The following is a 20,570-nucleotide window of genomic DNA, read 5'->3' as shown; positions in this document are numbered from 1 at the left end:
TAAATCTTTATCAAAACCAACCTAACAATCGAAGTTAATGGGATTCAAACTGATGCACTAGTTGATACTGGCAGTTTGGAAACATTTATTAGTTATCATTTGCTGGTAGAAGAGGAATAACAGCTTTCCCATCAAAAGATAGTGTAGTAATGGCATCCACATCTTATCAGCCTACCACTGCAGGCTTTTGTTTGGTAGATTTGAAAATTCAGGGGCAGGTGTACAATAAAGTTAAAATTCTTATTCTTGACGGATTGTGTGTCGTCTTAGGGCACATTTTCAAAGAACATTCGAGTGTTGAAGTTTCATTTTAAAGAAACCTCCACTGAAAGTGTGCAATCAGCTGCTAAAGTTAAACCAGTATTCTTGTTTGATAATCTAACTCTTGACTGTAGACCTATTGCGGTAAAATCAAGGCGTTGCTCAGAAAAAGATTCAATGTTAATAAAATAAGATGTTGAACGTCTACTAAAAGAGTGTATAATTGAGCCAAGCTCCTCACCTTGGAGACCCCAAGGAGTGGTTAAAGGGAAAATGAAGAAACGGATATCCATAGATTACTCTCAGACATCAATCGATTCATGCAACTTGATGCTTATCCGCCGCTAGGGTTGAGGATTTTGTTAACAAGGTCTTCAGGTATAAAATGTTTAGTACTAAGACCTTAGAAGTGCTTACCATCAAATACCTGGAGTAACAGAAGAGCTTGCTTAAACTGCTTTTGAGGCTTGTGGGCACCTTCATCAAGTTTGCAGAACACCTTTTAGAGTTATAAATGGCATCTCCTGAAAAATAGATTCTATAATACAAGAATGACTTGAGTGCACTACAGGGAGGGAAGGATAAAACTGAGCATGATACAAACCTTGACAAGATTTTTTGAGGCAGTTAAGAAGTATAATATATCACTAAACATGGAAAAATGCATATTTGTATAAAATGAAATTAACCTACTAGGATATGTAATTACCAATAATGAAATTCGACCTGATCCAGATCGTCTTTGGCCACTTATTAACCTGCCTCTTCCAAAAATGTTCAATCATTGCGTCGAACTTAAGGATCATTATTCTGGTTTAATAAAGGACTTCTCAGAAAACATACAGCCTCTTTCATCCTCCAAATGTTTTCCACTATCTCATTAAGCAATCAACTCATTTCATTAGTTAAAAAAACTATATAGTGTCTGCTACTAAAGCACCTATCCAGGATTATGTACCATTTACTGTTGAAACTGATGCAACTAATTTCGCTATTGGATTGATCTCAAGCAGGACGACAGGAAGCTTTTTATTATAAAACCTTATCCAAGTCTAAAAGGAATCATTCATCTGTTGAAAAAGAAGCCCAAGCAATAGTCAAATCTTTAAAGAAGTGGAGGCACAATCTCATTCGTCGGCCATTCCATCTTGGCCAGAAATTTGGTTATTTTACAAAGTAAGAATGTATAGCAATGACGTTTGAAATTATCTTGCTTTAAATGTGACATTGTTTGCAGCCCGGGGAAGCAAAATCGAGTTGCAGATACGATTCCAAGGTTGTATGGAGGCACAATCTCATTTGTCGGCCATTCCATCTTGGCCAGAAGTTTGGTTATTTTACAAAGTAAAAAGGTATAGCAATGACGTTTGAAATTATCTTGCTTTAAATGTGACATTGTTTGCAGCCCGGGGAAGCAAAATCGAGTTGCAGATACGATTCCAAGGTTGTATGGATCAATAACTGGTAGACCAAATTTAGTTGAAATTCACTAAAATCTGTGTCATCCAGATGTTACCAGATTCTATCATTGAGTTAAAACAAAAAATTTACCTTTTTCTCTGGAAAAAGTTCACCGCACAATAACTCAATGTTGAATTTGTGCGGAATTGAAGCCAAGATTTTGCAGGTATCAGAGTACCTTAATAAATGCAACTGTACTATTTCAATGTTTAAGCATGGCTTAAAAAGGCCCTATCCCAGTGCAAGTCATAACAAGTATATATTAACAATAGAAGATCAGTATTCATGGTAATATTTTTCCCTGCCTTGATATAACTTCAGCTACTGTGACTGGAAAACTTCAAGAACTTTTCACACTTTTTGGTATGCCCTCATTTATTTATTTATTCAGATCAGGAAACATCACTGAACTAAAGTCTTTTCTTTAAACTCATCCAGTCCTCTTCTGCATATAATTCTAGAGGAAATAGTCAAGTTCAAAAATTCAACGGAATCATTTGGAAAACCAAAATACTGACTATCTCACTTTCTGAGGTGGGAAGAATGTTGTAGTAGTTTTGACAACACGTGTTATTTAAAAAAATACAGTAAACAGTTAATAATCTTCTCACCTGTACCTTAATATTTGTTTATGTTTTCTGAAAATGTATCTGACTTCAAAGTTTCTTTAAATCTATCTTTATGTAAATTTACTTAGCAGGTTTATTTTGTTACAGTATTGGTGCAAGAGTCATGGAATACGGATAGAAATTAATAGTGTTTTATTTATTTTCTTTGAATATGTAGATCCAATTTCAACTAAACTAATTGCATACAAAATTATTCTGCAAATAACTTTTTTCTCAAATACAGCATCGTATCTTTTGAACATTATCTGGCAAAGATAATATTTTTAAAATTAGTAGCATATGTAGGGACTTTTAAACCATTTTTCTGTGCTTACTGTAACATTATTTATAGCTTATTTCACAGTTGGATTTCTAACGATACTTTTTTCTTGTTTTAGTTGAGACCTTGATGTACGAAACTGAGATTACAGAACTGCTGGATTATAGTAGCTTGATGTAGGGATGTTGGCATTAAAAAATGGGCTGACAGAAGGAAGAAATGAATTTTGGTTTAATCAAGTATGTAAAACCGATCCAAAACAGTCAAAACCTTGAGGTATAATGGAAAAGGAGTGAGAGAAGAAGTAAACTGCCCTATCACTGTGTCCTACTATAATAAATATTGAGAGGAGTAAACCGGTTTGATCAGCATGGCTAGTTACAGCATTGTTCAAATCTAGAAGGTGGGTCAAATTGTTTTACTCCTTTTGAATCTGTGATTGTAAATAGCTTCACTATGCATGTTCAAGAATGTAAAGCTGTATATAACCAATAAACCACCTGAGATAGAGTTTCATATCATATATTTTCTTAATGGAATATTTTTCACCACTATTGGAGTTGGCTCGTCTACAAACATCCCTAATCAAGTACAGTCTGGAAGAAGGTTTCTCAATAGAAGCTAACAAAAAAGGTGATGTGGCCATATACGTGAATGACAACCTTGAAAATAAAGAAGGTACATAAAGCACAAGCGAAAAAGTTCGTGAACTCTCCATGATCTGCATTAACTCTAGTTAAACTCAAACCTACCTTTTATGAGTAAACAGACCCCCAAACAGTTACCTAAACATGGCCCTTGACGCCCTTTGCAAGACACTGGACATGATACCAGCATGGAAATGTCCTACTGTTGTTATGAGCGCGTAAATATAGACGATTTAACCTATAATATGGGTAAGAAGGAATTAATAAACATGCCGGGTAGCCACAACATCAAAGGCTACACCTCCCACCAACCAGACTTACACACAGCACTTCAAATTCTATTGACTTTATTTGCACTAACATTGACAATGATGATATCAAGACAGAAACATAACAATTGGCCTATCACATCACAATGCCCAGATCTGGCATTAAAATTTGCAAACTCAAAATAAACTGCTCCCAATCTCAACAAGAAAATGTTTCTCTCAGACAGACCTTAATAATCTAAAACAAGTCCTAGAGGATGGCAAACTGTTTATAATGTTTTGGATGTTGACGAATCATATGACAATTAATTGTAATAAAATACCTAAATGGGCCCTGAATTCTGCATGCCTCTTGATAAAATCTAGACCAAAAAGTGGATTTAGTTTCAAAAATACAACTGAAGCATGCAAGGTTAAAAATATTCCCCTACAGGCATTGGAAAACAAGGTCCAAAGTGGGAAGTTGGCTGACAAGGTGATAACAGCTCAAGTAAAGGACTATAGCCTTAGATTGAAGCATTTAAGGAAAGAAACCACATCAAACTATATTCAAAATTCAGAAAACAAACAAAACTCTGTCTAGAATGTAATTAACCATGAGAGATGCAGAAGCAGGGAGCATTCAATCCCCATAGAGTTGGTAATAGATAAGAGGTTGATCCCCTCCTGGTAGCACAACATCTAAATAACCATTTGAGTATAACTACTGATAACACCCAGTCACTATAAAGTACCTGATTTAAGTAACAGAACAATTTAATCACCAAAATCTGCTTGAACTTATAATAAACCCAATAAAAAGATCTCAAATATAAAACCTTATCTGACCTAAAACCAAAATCACCTTCTAGATTTGACGAGAGACCTCTTCAAAAGTACTTGAGCATTGCGCAGAGGAGATCACACTCCCGTTAACACACATCATCAACTTATCCTTTATGTAAGGTATTTTTCCAAAAGCCCTGAATCATCCAAAATAATTCTAAAATTTAAAAAAAGACTCACAACGTCAATATAAAACTACAGACTCATATTTCTCCTATCTACAATATCCAAAGTAATTGAAAAGGCAGTGTTTGACCGATTACTGAGTCATCTTATAAATAACAACATCCTCAGTTTTCAACAAGATGGTTTCCTAAAGGGAAGATCAACCATCACAGCCCTGACTAGCCTTGTTGAGTACATTATCAATCAGATGGTGGAAGGAGCATCTGTTACTGGGTTTCTCTTAGATTTCAGTAAAGAATTTGAAACTTTAGACCACTCTCTACTGCTAAACAAAATGAAGAGCATGGGAATAAAAGCAAAGCTGCAAATTGGTTTTCAAGCTATCTGGCAGGAAGAACTCAAATAGTTGAAATAACATACACAAAAAAACCACACTATCCATATAGCAAGGTCACCTTTACTCCAAATCAATAAAGGCGTACTCCAAGGCTCAGTATCAGGACCAATCCTTTTCATCCTGCTGACCAGCGACCTGCCACGATATCTTCATGAATATGGGCAAGAAATTATGTATGTGGATGACACTGCATTTCTAGTTGCTGACAAACAGAAAAAACATTAAACATTTCATCCTTTATTACATACATGGCTAACCTGTATTGCTACAAAAATTATAATAAGAAAAAACTCAACAATTAAATTTTGGAAACAGAACCACTGACCTGCCAGGGCTACAAGGCATTGAACTAGAAAGTGAAGCACATTATCTTGGAATAATAATAATAATAATAAATTATATGTTACCTTTTTAACAATATTGACGGTAACAATGTTACAAACACTTAGAATTTTGAATGTGTTATAATATCGTAGTTAATAATATAGTATTTTAATGTAAAAGTAAAAAAAATGAAGTTTTGTTTCTTGTAAATATATAACCTACAAAAGTTTTAATTAATTTGTAATAGACTTATTGCTTAAATATAAAAATTGATGAATTAATTGTCAATTATAATTGACATAAAATTCAATTGGATATCTCGTGTAGACAACCTTTGTGGAGAATTAAATAACTGCCTGTAAGCACTCAAAATAATAAAAATTTAATTCTTAAATTATAATTAAAAAAAAAATTGTCTATTGTCTCATTGTGAAGTAGAAAATCATAAAATGTTATGTAGTTCTCATATATTTTATAAATAACTCAATATCAATTACACTCTCAGCCATTTGTTGATCTAAATTGTAAGTCACCCAGAAAAATTTGGTTTGCATCTACATATGTAATAAATACTGTGCCAGTCAAAAGAGACTACACAGCATAGTTAGGTAATTCAAACGCAAGATAATCAGTTTGCACACAAATAAAATTATTTAAACAAATCTAGAAAATTAATACTAAGCAATAAACCAACATAGTAAAAAATGTTACAAGACTCTAACTGATGCCTAGCAAAGTTAACAAAATTATTATCCAAGCAATTTTTACTTAGTGTCGAAGCAGAATTTAGGCAGTATTTTGTATCAATACATTAGGGAATTGCTTCACCATTCTTATACAGTTATTTATATTAAATTTATTATTTAGGTCCCCACCGGCTACCACTGTTAATTGGGATATTGAATTAAAAGTTTTACTCAATTTTACAGCAAAACTTTTACAGCATTTTATCCAGATTGTCAACAAATATATATATGCATCTCTTGATGGGAAGTAGTATAAACAACCACAATTCATTTAAATTTCAAAATGATTATTGCAGAAGCTTCAAAAGTATCTCTACACCAATCTTTCCCAAATCAAGAGACCTTGCCTGAACATAATCTCTCACAAAAATGGCTTACTGTCCCTCCTCTCATTTTTTTTCCTGCAGTAGGCACTAACAAAGCCACAACCTACTGGAAATGTTAATGTAATTTCAAATTATATATAAATACAAACTTTTTGAAGTCAACCAAGAAACTTTCTAAGAGTATTATCTTACCATCCAGACACTGCTTATTAATAAAAACCTGTCTGTGCATAATGTACTTTATATGTTCAGAAACTAAATGATTTAGCTTACTGTTTCTCACTTGATTAAAAAAAACCATTACGTTCATAACTCAGGTTTTTTTTTAATAAAAGGAGAGACCGATCCCCTTTTAAGCCCTATTCTGTCCGTCCTCATGGGCCACTGGCCTGTGCGAGGGTCTTATCAAACAGAATATGAGGGAGAGTCGATACAGTACAAGGTTGATGGTACTGATAAAAAGTGCAACGGTCACAGACAGGATTTGAACCTGCACTATCTCTAACTAAGACCCAAAGTTCAACGACTTAGACCGCTCAGCCATCGGCACTCCCTGTTTGTACTGGCATTAAAGAAATTTTCCAAATTATACTCTTCCTCTTCTTGAGGTGGTTTTGTATGTTTCTCAGATCCTCTCCATGCAAAGAAAAGCTTGTCTCTTCAAATACTACTCTATGTCCATTCTTGCTACAGCCTCACAGATCTTCTGCACAAGCCCTTGTTTTCTCTTATTGTTAAGGTGCTACCGTGTCTTGTAAGAAGTTGTCTAACCGCCTTGCTAGCCTCCACCAAAGTTACATTTTCGAGTCCATCACACAATATTTTTAACTCAATATTAACTCTGTGTTTCAGCATTAACACAGGACCAGCTGGCTAAATAAATGATACAGCTGAATTTTACTTAACAAACTCTTTAATATCTTAAAACTACAGTAATGGTAATTTATAAAATAATCATATAATATTTCATATATATTAAAATATTAATTTGTATAAAAATAACTTTTAAATTTTTATCTAGCTAGTATAGCTGTTGGAGGAGGCGGTGGCAGTTATGCATGTTAAGGCCAGAGTGTCAGTGGGGATCAGGCTGAGGTTGGGTGAGGGTACGGTGGGGGCCAGAAATGGAGGAGGGGTGGATGAAACGTACAGGGGGCCCTTGGAGTTGTTGTTGGGTAAAGGAAAAGGTAGAGGGAATGGTGACATCTGCAGCCCTTCTGACCTTATCTGCTGAAACTGTTAATATATATATAAAAGTGTAGTTGTTGAGTGTAGTTTATTTGTTGATGTTAGCCGTTAAACGACTTCAGCTGGATTGGTTGTTGTGTGCTCTCAGTTATAACCTCGTTTCGTTTGCGTGATTGAAAGGGTTGGTTATTGTGTAATTTATTGTGTTATTAGTAAAAAATGAGTAGGCATCATAGAGAAAACTCACCAGTGAATGAAAACACTCTAATAAACAATATCGTTAATGCTGAAGGTCCTATTTTTCGACATTGAACTGAGTGATATTTTTGTGGATATTGTAAGCTCAAATGATGAATGGTCTTCTGAAAATGAAGAAACACCTATTTTTGAAGGTGATACTGACGAAGATCCTGATTTTATTCTCACAGATCTTGAAACAGCATCTTCCTCAGAAGACAATGCTGAAGCAAACATGCCCTCAACGTCAACAGGTCAAAGTAGGCCTAGAAATAACTGTTATACATATTGTAGACAATGAAATCAATACTGATGGTCCATGCAATCCAGAACTACGAGCCCAAACCCTACATGTTAGGTCTAATGATGATGTTTGTGAAAATATCAGAAGTTGGTCATTCACTGGTGAATAAAATGACACTGGACATGAAAAACAACATTATTTATGATGAACTGTCAGGCCCAAGACATGCACCCCCATCTGATGCCAAAACTATAGCCTACTTCAATCCATTTATCACAATAAACTTTTTAACCACATTGGTAACCAAGAAATACCAGTATGCTATCCAGTATTTGAGGTCCCATGTAGATTTATTGCTCTATGCAAATGCACAATCCTGGAGAGCGGTTACTTTGGCAGAGATAAAAGGATTTCATGCTGTTCTTTTTAACCAACAATTCGTAGCTACTGGAATACCAATTTATCCCAAAACACTCCTTGGTTTTGTGATATGTTCAACATGAATCGTTTTGAGATGTTGCTTAAGTTTTTTTCATGTTGCAGATAATAGCACACTTCCAAAACCTAGTGAACCCAATTATGACCCATGTGGAAAATTTCTTTCTGTAATGGAACATGCCAATAGATTATTTCAGACCTATCATACCATCCGTAGAGAACTTTCAATTGGCAAAAGACTGATTGGCACAAAATATCACACACAAATGTTGCAATACCTACCCAATAAGCATCGCCACAAGTGGGGTATAAAATTATGGATGCTCAGTGACCAAGTATTGCCTTGCATTTGATTGCTACAAAGGAACATCAGACACAGATGGTAGGACAGAACATGGCGTTAAGCAAAGTTGTAATCAATTTATTGAACACTGGAAGTTATTTGAACAAGGGATACCATCTTCTTGTCGATAATTTGTTTGTTAACCTTATAAAGCAAAAGTACATTCTTGACTGGAACTGTTAGGAAGAATACGAAGGGGCTTCTAGAACCAATAAAGCAGCAATTGCAGGTAGAGGAAAAACATGAGGAGTGACAGCATATTGCTGCTTTGCTTATCATGAAAAGAAGAGCCAGAAAAAACCTGTCATTTTACTTTCAACAAAGGGAACTGCTAAGTCAGTTGAAAAAGTAAACACTGACATTGTAATTAGTAAACCTGAAATAATAAATAGTTACAACATGTATATGGGAAGGCTTGATTCATCTGACCAATCGCTTTACTGTTACCTAGATGAGCACCACACAGTAAAATACTGGAAGAAGGCTGTCTTGAATATCTTTGCAACAATGATTTTCAATGCTTATATTATATACAAAGAGAACTGCTCTGGTAGGCAACTTACAAGGTACCAGTTCACCACAGAAATCATAGATGAGTTAGCCCCAGCAGTGGTTGGATACAAAGAATCGGTGCGATGCTATGGTTAGAGGAGATAACGGTATCACAAATCAGGAAAAAGATTTCGGATTAGAAACACTTACAAATAAACGCTAAAGAAACTGTTCTGTTTGCAGCAGAATTAGTGTGGCTTTGGGAGGGAATAAAAAAAAAATCAAGAACTGTTTGTGTACAATGTAAGAAAGGTGTCCATGGTGTTTGTTTTGGGTAACACAAATGTTAGATCACACAAAAACGTTGTTTATATAAAATGTAAATATCATAATTTTACCTCTTTGAAAAATAACACAAGTATACATATCTGTACATTGTTACTGATATCTATTTGTGAAAATATGTTAAGAAGTGCTTATGCAGCAATGAATTGCATATATCTCCTGCATTTATCAAGGCAAGTTCTACAAGCTTTTTGTGTGTAGTAAGAAATATGTGTACAACAAAAAGGGGCTAAACACTTTTTTCTAGCCTTCACATATGTCCAAACTCAAAATTAAATTAAATTTTTGTATGTGTATATACATAAAAAATGAAATGTAAAAGTACTGTTTTAACTACTGCATCTAAAATTATTTATTTGTCAACAATAAAAAATCTTAAAATTATCTTAAAAAATAATAGATGTATTTTTCCTCAATTCTGCACTAGCGTACGTTATCACCCTGGACTTTTTTGGCAAGTCCATAGAAAGAATGGCTGGGGTTAAAATTAAAATCACTTACAAACTATTTTTATGAAAGTCTTTTGTATTGCTTTTTCAGTTTAAAACGAGTCTAGATTACTAAAAATATATTTAAATTTATCCACTAAGTTTATTCCAAGACCTCAACTTCAAAAGCTATAAATAGCACACATAGGAACCATAATTGACAATAAACACACGTTAATTTCATTTTAAATAGTATGTAAGAAAATCACACAATCTTTTTAAAACAGTTAAATTATTAACTGAACTATTTTCGTACATAGCTTTACTTAAATCAAATAAATTGTCAGGAAAATTCAAGCACTTCTTAGTGCTATTCTCAATTGAGTTTCTATTATTCAATAGAAGAGACAGGGACGGTAGTGGGGGGTGCGAGGCCTGGGTAGTGAGGCTAGACCCTGGAGACCCGACCACCATATGGGAGTTAGGCGTGGTGGGTTGTGCTTGCGAAGTGGGTTGCGGCTGACTACTGTTGAACTGCATCCATCCTGTGCCCAGGTGACTGCCCAGCATCCCTGCAACATTTGGTATAATATGTGAGGAATTGAATGAAAACAAAACAAAATCAAATTATTTAAAACGAGCATTGGGAAACAATTCAATTCACTCTTTTTGAGGAGTTTGAAAAAGATAAAAATAGTAATGAAATTCTGTAATTTCATGTGATATTATGTATATACCACATAAAAATGCTTTCAGCTATATAGAAATTTTTAAAAGTTACTGACATTAATGAATAAAGAATTTCTTAATGAAAACAGATGATACTTGTTTTTAGTTCTAGAACTGAATTTATTAGTTATAGGTTTAATGTCGCCATCGCGCATAGGGTGCCGTCCTATGGACTCAACAGGGATCCTGCGCTGATCATCCAGTTCACGGACAGGGAGAGGAAGGCTGAGTGGCTCATACCGCATACGCATACCGGAAGAAGAGGTATCTTGTTGCTCGGGAGGTAAATCAGCGGTTTCCAGCACAGCGAGTGTACATCAGCGACCACTTGTCACCAGAAAACAAAAAGTTTCTGGCAAGTTTGAAGAAGAAGTGCAGGGAGATTGGATATACGTTTGCCTGGAGTCGTGATAGCAAGTTCTTTGCGAGGAAAGCTGAGGGAGACCCTGTCAAGAAGATCTTATCATACAAGGACATTGACAATCTGGTTTAGTAAGTGAGCATTATAAAATAAGTTATGTTATTTTAATATAGTTTTGAAAATTTTTATCAATAGTCTTTGCTTGAAGACAATCTTGTATGATAAGTAGGCCAATGTCAAATTTTTCATATTCTTTAAATAGTTTTTTAATCCCGATGAAGAAAATAAAAGTATAAATATAATTTATGCAAATATCAGAAGTTTAAGAAACAATTTCAATAGTTTTTTACTAGAAATAGACTAAATTAAAACTAGTATAAGTATTATAGTTCTCTGTGAAACATGGATCAATAGTGATGAGGTAGATTTATTTGCCATAAAAGTTTATAATACTTTTCATTGTTGTAACGATACATACAGGTCTGGAGGTGTAATTTGTATTGTATCCAATGTCTTAAAAGTAACAAATTTAAATTTTAGTGTGGTAACTGCTGATTCTTTAGTTTTAAAATTAAATTGCAATCAAATGTTTTTTAATCTTATTTGTCTATATAGATTACAAATTTACGAAAAAAACAACTTTATTGAAGAGTTGACTAATTTATTTTCTAATTTATCTAATAATTGTATACTGATAGGTGATATAAACCTTGACTAGACAGTAGTCAAATTGCTCTGAATTATTTAACAATGCTAAGTGGTTTGGGTTTCACACAATTTATTGACTTGCCTACGCATACTAAAACATGTTTGGACCACATATTTGTAAGACACCGTAATTTATCACTTTTTGAGTCGGCCGTTTTTGACACTGATTTGACTGACCATTGTTTGCTTGGATTAAAAATAAATAGTAATGAGATCGTTGATACTGGAATTGTAGGAGCTAAAACTGCTAAAGTGCACTTTGATTTTGAGTTGGTAAAGCAAAAGTTATTAAATATTAATTTCAACGACATATTAATTTTTAACCCTAGAAGTGTGTCCATGTTACCAAAGATAAAACGTCAGTCCATTTTTGACGTGTTGCAAGGGTTTTTTTAAAAAATTCGTAAAAAAATAGTTAATATCAAGAAAACATATATTTTTATTTATCGATTTTCTTCTCAGAAGTTGTACTATTTGAAATAGGAATAAATCTTTTGATACTCTTTGGTTTAGTATATATTTTCATGAAAATATTGAGATATTGCAAAAAGTTTTATATGAAAATTTCAAGTTTGGACCTCTGTAAGGTATTGAAATATTACAGTAAGGTCAAAATGTTAAATGTATAAAATGTAGAGAATTCTATGCCAAATTAGAAAATATATTAAATATTTCTATTAAACGAAAATTGTAATTTTGCCATTTGTTTTTTACAAAAGCGAAAATTTACAAAAATGTACAAGGGTTTGGGCTTTTCATTTTTTTTACCTCCAAATGTGACTATATATTTATATGAAACAGTTTTATATTGTAAATTATACATGCTATTTGAAAACACTAAAAGTAAACAACAACAAAATAAACTATTATTTTATTATAAGCTTACAAAAAAAAAAATCTTTTGAAAAATGAAAATATTTTGTAACAAAATTCAGAAACAAGCTAAAAATGTTCACTTTACTTTATGTTTATGTAATTTTTGAATATATCCTTAGTACGTATGTTTGTTTAGCTAAAATAAAATATAACATATGTTCAAATACTTTGAGAAGGAACTGAGTTATGACATTTTTTGTTAACAGTCCCACGTTGAAGAATTTACTCATAAAAAATAATCTGGTTTGCAATGTAAAAAAAAAATATGAAAACATTTTTAAAATTTTTTTACTTGTTATATAATGTTAGCACACAATGTTTGAAAGAAATACACTCAATAATTTTTGAAATTGAGAAAAAATAATTGTTGTGCGTCAAATATTGTAAAACCTTACATTGTAAAATTTTTGACAATATATAAACAATAGATATTATAGTTCAAAATAACATTGTTTTATAATGTTTTTGTCATTTCATATGTATTTATGCAGTTGAGTATTTCAACCTGAAAAAATAGAGACCGAAATTATGAAAATCGGTAAAAAAATAAACTCGTGGTGAAATAAAATGGTCAACAATGGCCGACAGGGGTGGGTTGGGTTGGTCTTGATGCGAAGCCGTGATTCATCTCTTTCGTTTCGCACTGCCGGAAACCTACTGAACTAAATTTACCGTTGAAAGATTGTACCGGTAGATCGTTTCTTCCACTTTACACTGTTTTTTTTTATTTTCTTTATTGACAATAAATAACTGTGTGAATGTTATTATACTAACCAGCATAAAATATGCTGGTTTACAACTTTAGAATTGTCCCTTTTTAGAATATTCATAGTAAATCAACTATTCGTTCTAATGACTTTCTGTTTGCACTGGAAGAAAGAATATTTCATTCCGCGTCTATTGACATATAGCAGCACTGTTTGCAGGCAATACGTAACTTGCTGTGATTGGTTTAAAATGACGTATTTCTTTGACCCGGCCACCCGCGAAATTTAACTCAAATGATGACTTCTTCAGAAAACATTTCACCACGACCGTAATATTGAAGTTAGAAAATAAAAGTTTATATGAAAATTGTAGAGTGGAATCTCACAATTTCAATGATACCAAAAACATGGTGATTGTTTGAAGATAAATAATTATTTTTAATGAAAAACTGAACCGACATACAATATGCTGGTTCCGCACAACACACATAAATTACAACCGACATAAAATATGCTGGTTCCACACTTCTAGGGTTAATGATGCCAATGAATGTTTTAATAGTTTTCATGATAAGTTATGTGAAGTAATGTTTAGTAGTAAAAAGTTTGTTAGTCATGGTAACAAGTTAGAAAAAGCAAAAATAAAAAGTCCTTGGATAAATATTTTGTTAATAAAAAAGTTTGAACGTTAAAAAAAGATTGTATAAAGTATTTAAAAGGAGGTCTTATGACAGAAACTTTGCTCAATTTTATAAAAACTTTTGTAATAGTTTAAAGGAAGAAATAAATATGGTAAAAAAACTTATTATTCTAATAAATTCCTAAGTTGTCAAGGTAACTCAGCCCAACAATGGAAGATAGTTAATGATCTAACTGGAGTGTGTAAAGATAAGAATGTTGACAGAGTTGAGTTAGATAACGGGGTTTTGATAACTGATCCGATCATCGTTGAGGAACAAATAAACAAATATCTTACTACCATACAATCAGTTCAGGAATGCAGGGTTAATGAGGAGGGTCTGTTTCTTAACAATAGGTTGACGTCTTTTTTCGTTTCACCCACTTCAGTGATGGAAATAAAGGAAATTATCAATAGTTAAAAAAATTAAGTCTTCTTGTTTTGATAATATTAATACTTCACTCATTAAACACATCTCTGAGATAATATCTCCCATTTTAGCACATATCGTAAATTTAAGTTTTTGTACTGGTGTATTTCCAGATAAGTTAAAAGTAAGTACAGTGATTCCTATTTTCCAAAAAGTTTCATCTTTAAAATTAGATAATCTGCTTCCAATTAGTCGGTTATCTGTATTTTCACAGATTTTTGAGAAGTTAGTGAAAATAAGACATATTAAATATCTCAATAACATACATTTTTTCAGTACTAATCAGTACGGTTTCAGGAAAGGTAGATCCACTGAAGATGCGCTCGTGTGTTTAACTGACTTGATATATGATAGCATGAACGAAGGAAATAAATCTACTATTTTATTTATCGATTTTAAAAAAGCGTTTGACCTAGTAAACCACGAGACTTTGCTTCGCAAGTTGGAGGCCGCAGGTGTGAGAGGGATTGCGCTTAAATGGTTTCGTAGTTTTCTTTCTGGTCGTGAGCAGCGTGTTCGTGTGAGTGAATGTCTCAGCTCAGCATTACCGGTTAAGCTAGGTGTTCCTCAGGGTTCTGTCATCTCAGCGACTCTTTTTTCGGTTTTTATTAACGATTTGCTAGAGTTAAACCTCAATGGAAAACCAAATGCTTTTGCTGATGACATTGCACTTTTTTACTGTCATAAAAATATTGAAACACTTTCTGAAATTCTAAATGACGATCTGCATAAATTAAGAAATTGGTGTGAATTAAATTCAATACAAATAAATGTTAGCAAGACAAAATATGTAAATTTTAATTTTAAAGGTTTCAATTTTTTCTAGTTTAAAGTATCATATCAGTTGTTCTTGTGCGATTAGCTGTAATTGTGAGACCATTAATAAAGAGAAGGAATTCAAATATCTTGGGATAGTTTTAGATGAAAAACTTAATTGGGAAAAACATATAAATTCCTTACATAAAACACTTAAATCTTCGGTCAGAAAATGTTACTTTCTAAGAAATTTCTGCTCTACACATATAGTAAGAACGTTGTATTTTGCCTTAGTTGATTCCAGATTACAATATGGTGTGGTTTGTTGGGTTGGTGTATATAAATATCTAATTCAAAAATTGTGTGTCGTTCAAAATCACTTTTTACGAATTATGTTAAGAAAAAAATTTCGTGACAGTTTTTTCCTTTGTTTATGGACTTAAACATTTTGCCCATTTAGCATACTTATATCTATAAAGTTCTTAGATTATTTTACCAGAGAAGGGGCAATACTGGAACTACTGATCTTTTATACTTAACGCGTAATATAAACCGTAGAATATTTAGAACTCCAAAGGTATATAAATCGTCGTTTAAATGTTCATTTCGTCATAGCGGCCCTATGTTTTTTAAATAAGCTACCCTTGTCAATAAAAGAATCGGTAGGTCTAAGAACTTTTAGCAGTAAGGTAAAATGATGGTTGTTTTCTTTAAGTAATTTGTAATTATTTTTAATTATTGTAATTTAAAACAATAAACTTTAAAACTTTTTTATTGTTAAAATAGTTTTGATTTTTTTTATTATTAGGTAATTGTATTGCTTTATTAAATATAACAGTGTAATGATGGCTGTATAATTTAATGTGTTTGTAATGTGATACAAAGAAACAGACGTCACAGTGAGCGGCTTTGTATCATTCAATTGAAAATCTGGACTCTAGCTTTTTTGTTGTTTTTTTTTTTGTCAATCTGTCCACAATACTTGTAAACGTAGCCAGTTCTTATTCCGTAGAAGAGTTTTTGTTCTTTTTATTGCATTTTCACTGCTATCTTCTTTATGCTACAATTAAGTCCTAATGGTCATCTTGAGGCTTTAACACACACACATTGGTCAATCAAGCCGTATCAATGTGAAGAACAATCTAGCCACAAGGGAGGGTGAGAACACATACAAGGTAAAAGAGAGTGAAGAGGGTTACATAAGGTTACAGGTCCCGTCACATTCGAGCCTGTGGTTGGCCTCATCTGCTGTTGCTGCTGCTGTTGTTGTTGTTGAGGAGGCTGAGGCTGTGCCTGTTGTTGTTGTAGTTGAGTTTGGACTCGCTGCTGTAGTTGCTCTTGCTTCTTCATCAGCAACTCTTTCCTCTGTTGTCGCTAATCCTATGTAAATACAAAAACATTATGGTATTAGACTAATAGAATTTAAAAGTATATTTTTGAATTTAAGACATAATTTTAAACCATACTGAAATTGTTTTTATGTTATGTATTTACTAACTATTCTTTTAATGTAAAAATATACCAAAACTGCTCCACAAACAAATTTTCATAATATTTACCAGGTTCCTTTTGAATCTTGTAAATTTTTTTGGCCAGCAAATGATAGTACTCCGACTGAAAAATATTTTATAATTTTAGTTTTACAAAAATATAAAGCATTTAATTCCAGATTTAAATAACAATACTATAATACTAGAAACCGTTAGTTTGAATCAAATGAATTTTTACACAATTCTCTTGAGCTTTCCTCCTATACTTTAATAACAATTTGATTTTCTCCAACAATGGATGGGGACACAATCCACAAACTAATTTCAGGGAACAAATATTGACAACTCAAGACTAATTAACATTTACACACCCTCTCTGACCTTACCATTGCTTACAATTCACAAGGATATGTCACAAGATGGGGGGTTGCAATATATCTCAACAATCCGTTTGTAATATATCTAAGCGTATCATGACTTAATTTACACCCTTGTATATATTGGCATTTAAACTTGAAAAATAAGTGCAGCTGAACTAATTAAAAAATTATGTAAAGTGATTTGTAGAACTTGCAGATCTCTCTACATTGAACTGTACAACTCTCGTTTTTTTATACTGCGCCTTTATTATCTGGTAAAAAACATTTAACATTTTGAAAGTAAAGTGTACTGGAGAATATAATATTTTGCAGTATGGGGTTGATTTCTAGTAACTGTAGTGTTCAGAGATTGTCCGATATACTGTAACTTATTTCAGAACTAAATCAATTTGTTTGAAGCCGGTTTTTAGTTGAACTTTGTGAAAGTTAAGTAAATAAATGTATAACAATGGCATTAAAACTGAATATGCTGTCAAAAAAGGAACTGTTATATACAAGTGTTGGAACTTAGATAACTGCAAATTTGGTCAATATTAACACATTCACTGCGGGTGACGAGCATGCTTGTCATGCGAAAATGGCACGCCAGGCGGTGGACGAGCGAGCTCGGCATACGGCAGCTGCTTTTATATTGCCTTAGTGTGAGCTGAGCAGTTGCCCGGGAAGGCTGTAACACTCATAGCGAGGTGTGTCTGTTTTGGTCAGTCAGTTGGTGCGATTCGTTGCCGGTTCGCCATTTTCGTTTGTTGTGTATGCTTTGCGATATTGTGTGAGTGGATTATAGTGTCTGTTGACTGTGTAAGTGTATGTACTCATAATGGAGGAAGACGATAATGTTATTGACGATAATTTTTCATCTGATGAAGACAATGAGTCGCAATGAAATGCGCTTACTCCAGGTTGTTTTAGTAAATTCTTTTTACCTGTACAACTCAAATAGACTATCCCTATATGACTTCAGGGTTCGTGTTCTTGAAGACCTGCTCCCTCCAAAGGAACCCCCACTGCTCATCACACCGACACGCAACAGCATGCATCGTCTCTCCAAACTAACGAAGCGCAAAGGAAATGGCAAGTCAGTTACCCGGAGGTGCCACGTTTGCTACCAAGAAGGCAAGCGTAAGGAAACAGTGTACTATTGTGCAGTGTGCCCTGAAGAACCAGGTATGTGTGAACTCAGTTGCTTTGATAAGTATTACAAGGACAAATAATTAGTTTTTAGTCTTTGGCAATGGGTGGGGATGTATATAGTTTTTTTCTAATTTTTACTCAGGGAGGGGGGAGTGTTTATTTTTTTGATGTTGTATATTTTTTAAACTAATATGTACTATATACATGTAATTCGCAAGTGTTTGTGCCGAAACCTAGTGCGCTGCGAGCACATACACCATGGGGACCGGCACCCGTGCGAATGACGAGCAGACTCGGCACGGACATGACATCACCCGTTCTGGCCAACAAAACTTCCGGGATACCTTGGACAACCCTTTCAGCTATCCTGACTCCGTTTTGGGTAAGTAAAAAACAAAAATAATTCCTGCATTTTCTGTCGCCAGTAATTTTTTCATCCGCAGTGAATGTGTCTAGGAATGAAATTAGACTGGTAATTTAGATGACATTCTAGTAACAGGTAAAAACAATGAGGAGCACATGCATAGACTTAGACTAGTGTGTCAAAGACTTGAAGACAATGAGTTCACAGTGAGCAAAAACAAATGTAAATTTTTCTGTGACAGTTTAGAATATTAGGTTTTGTTATCAGTAAACAAGGGTTGCATACCGCACCTAGTAAGGTTGAAGCAATTGTCAAGACACCTGAACCTCAAAATGTGACACAGCTTAAAGCCTTCCTTGGTCTTGTTAATTATTATTCACGTTTCATTCCTAGGATATCCACTATTTTGACTCCAATGTATCAGTTGTTAAGGAAGGATACCGATTTTGTATTTAATTTAGCATGTAAGAAGGCATTACAAGAGATTAAGCAAAAGTTAATCTCTGCTGAAGTTTTAGCGCATTATGATCCTGCATTACCATTAGTGGTAGCCAGTGATGCTAGTCCATATGGTATCGTGTCAGTTTTGAGTCAGATTCAACACGACGGTACAGAAAGACCTATATCATTCGCAAGTAGAGTGTTAAATAGCGCTGAGAAAAACTATTTACAAATAGATAAGGAAGCATTAAGCATTGTATTTGGTGTCAAGAAATTTAGTCAGTATTTATATGGTACTCAGTTTTTGTTAAAGACTGATCGTAAGCCTTTAGTGGCTATTTTTGGACCAAAGAAAGAGTTACCGGCTTTCGCAGCCAGTAGGTTACAACAATACGCTTTGTTTTTAAGTGGTTTCCAATATGAGATTATGTATGTTAAGTCCCAAAATCATGGCAATGCCGATGGTTTATCTAGATTACCTGTAAATAGTGAGGTTAAAGATGAAATCTCGGATGATGACCTTAATATTAATGTCATAGGTACCTATTTGCAGTGTTTAGCTGAAAATGACATACCATTAAGCTATGTAGACATAAAAAGAGAATCAATGGTAGACAGTGAAATCAAAAAGGTAATATCCTATGTAGAATTAGGTTGGTCTATTGTAACTGAACCAGATCTAAAGCCATTTGAAATGAGACAGTCGGAATTAACCTTGGAGCAAGGAATCCTAATGTGGGGTTACAGGGTGGTAATACCTAAAAGGTTCAGAATAAACATTCTGAACGAATTGCATACTTCACACATAGGTATTGTTCGCATGAAGGCATTAGCCCGTGCATATGTATGGTGGCCTAATATCGACTGGGACATAGAACAACTAGCTAACAGCTGTGCAGCCTGTTTGGAGGAACGAGCAAAACCGCCCAAGGCTTTCCTGCATCATTGGAATGTTCCGGAACGTGTTTGGTCTCGAATTCATATTAATTTTTTTGGACCTTTCTGAAAAGGTTTTTTACCATTTTTTTTTGGATCAGTCCAAGCTATTTTTAGTGGTAAAATATGTGTACTCTAAGTGGCCAGAGGTGTTGCCCGTTGCTTCAATGGCAGCTGTTCACACGATTGTGAAATTAAGGGAATTATTTAGTAGGTATGGTATTGTAGACCACATAGTGTCCGACAACGGACCACCTTTTACCAGTCAAGAGTTTAAAGAATTTTTGATGTCAAATGGTATCAAACACACATTTTCACCACCATACCACCCAGAAACCATTGGTTTGGCAGAACGGTCAGTCAGAACTATTAAAAATAAATTGAAAACAGCTCTTCATAATTCCAAGGATTTAGAATTAGCTTTGAGTAACTTTCTGTTCACTTATAGAAATATAGTGCATTCTACTACCAATCTATCGCCAGCTCAATTAATGTTGGGCAGATCGCTAAAATCTAGGTTAGATTTAATTCGGCCAAATGTTAAATCAATAATGTCAGATAATCAAGAAAAACAGCAATTGTATTATAGGGGCAGTA

General features: G+C 33.7%; 1 protein-coding gene across 5 annotated transcripts in view; it reads right to left on the bottom strand.

Annotated features, from left to right (window-relative positions):
• Nucleotides 1–8,376: 8,376 nt before the first annotated feature.
• Nucleotides 8,377–20,570, bottom strand: part of LOC124361981 (CREB-binding protein-like) — a 64,952-nt gene continuing 52,758 nt past the window's right edge. For 3 of the 5 annotated variants that reach the window (XM_046816095.1, XM_046816092.1, XM_046816097.1), the window contains exons 11-13: nt 16,791–16,845; nt 16,431–16,611; nt 8,377–10,557 (exon numbers count right to left, since the gene is read on the bottom strand). In XM_046816095.1, the coding sequence (XP_046672051.1) occupies nt 10,509–10,557; nt 16,431–16,611; nt 16,791–16,845 (285 nt within the window). In that variant the 3' untranslated portion in view covers nt 8,377–10,508. Of the gene's footprint in view, nt 10,558–16,403; nt 16,612–16,790; nt 16,846–20,570 lie in introns of all 5 variants that reach the window. The other 2 variants (XM_046816094.1, XM_046816093.1) reach the window with 2 other exon arrangements.

The sequence above is a fragment of the Homalodisca vitripennis genome, chromosome 5 (genome assembly GCF_021130785.1).
Source record: "Homalodisca vitripennis isolate AUS2020 chromosome 5, UT_GWSS_2.1, whole genome shotgun sequence".
Taxonomy (NCBI): Eukaryota; Metazoa; Arthropoda; class Insecta; order Hemiptera; family Cicadellidae; genus Homalodisca; species Homalodisca vitripennis.
The sequence above is the reverse complement of the archived record's forward strand: the minus strand, read 5'-3'. Positions and strand labels throughout refer to the sequence as shown.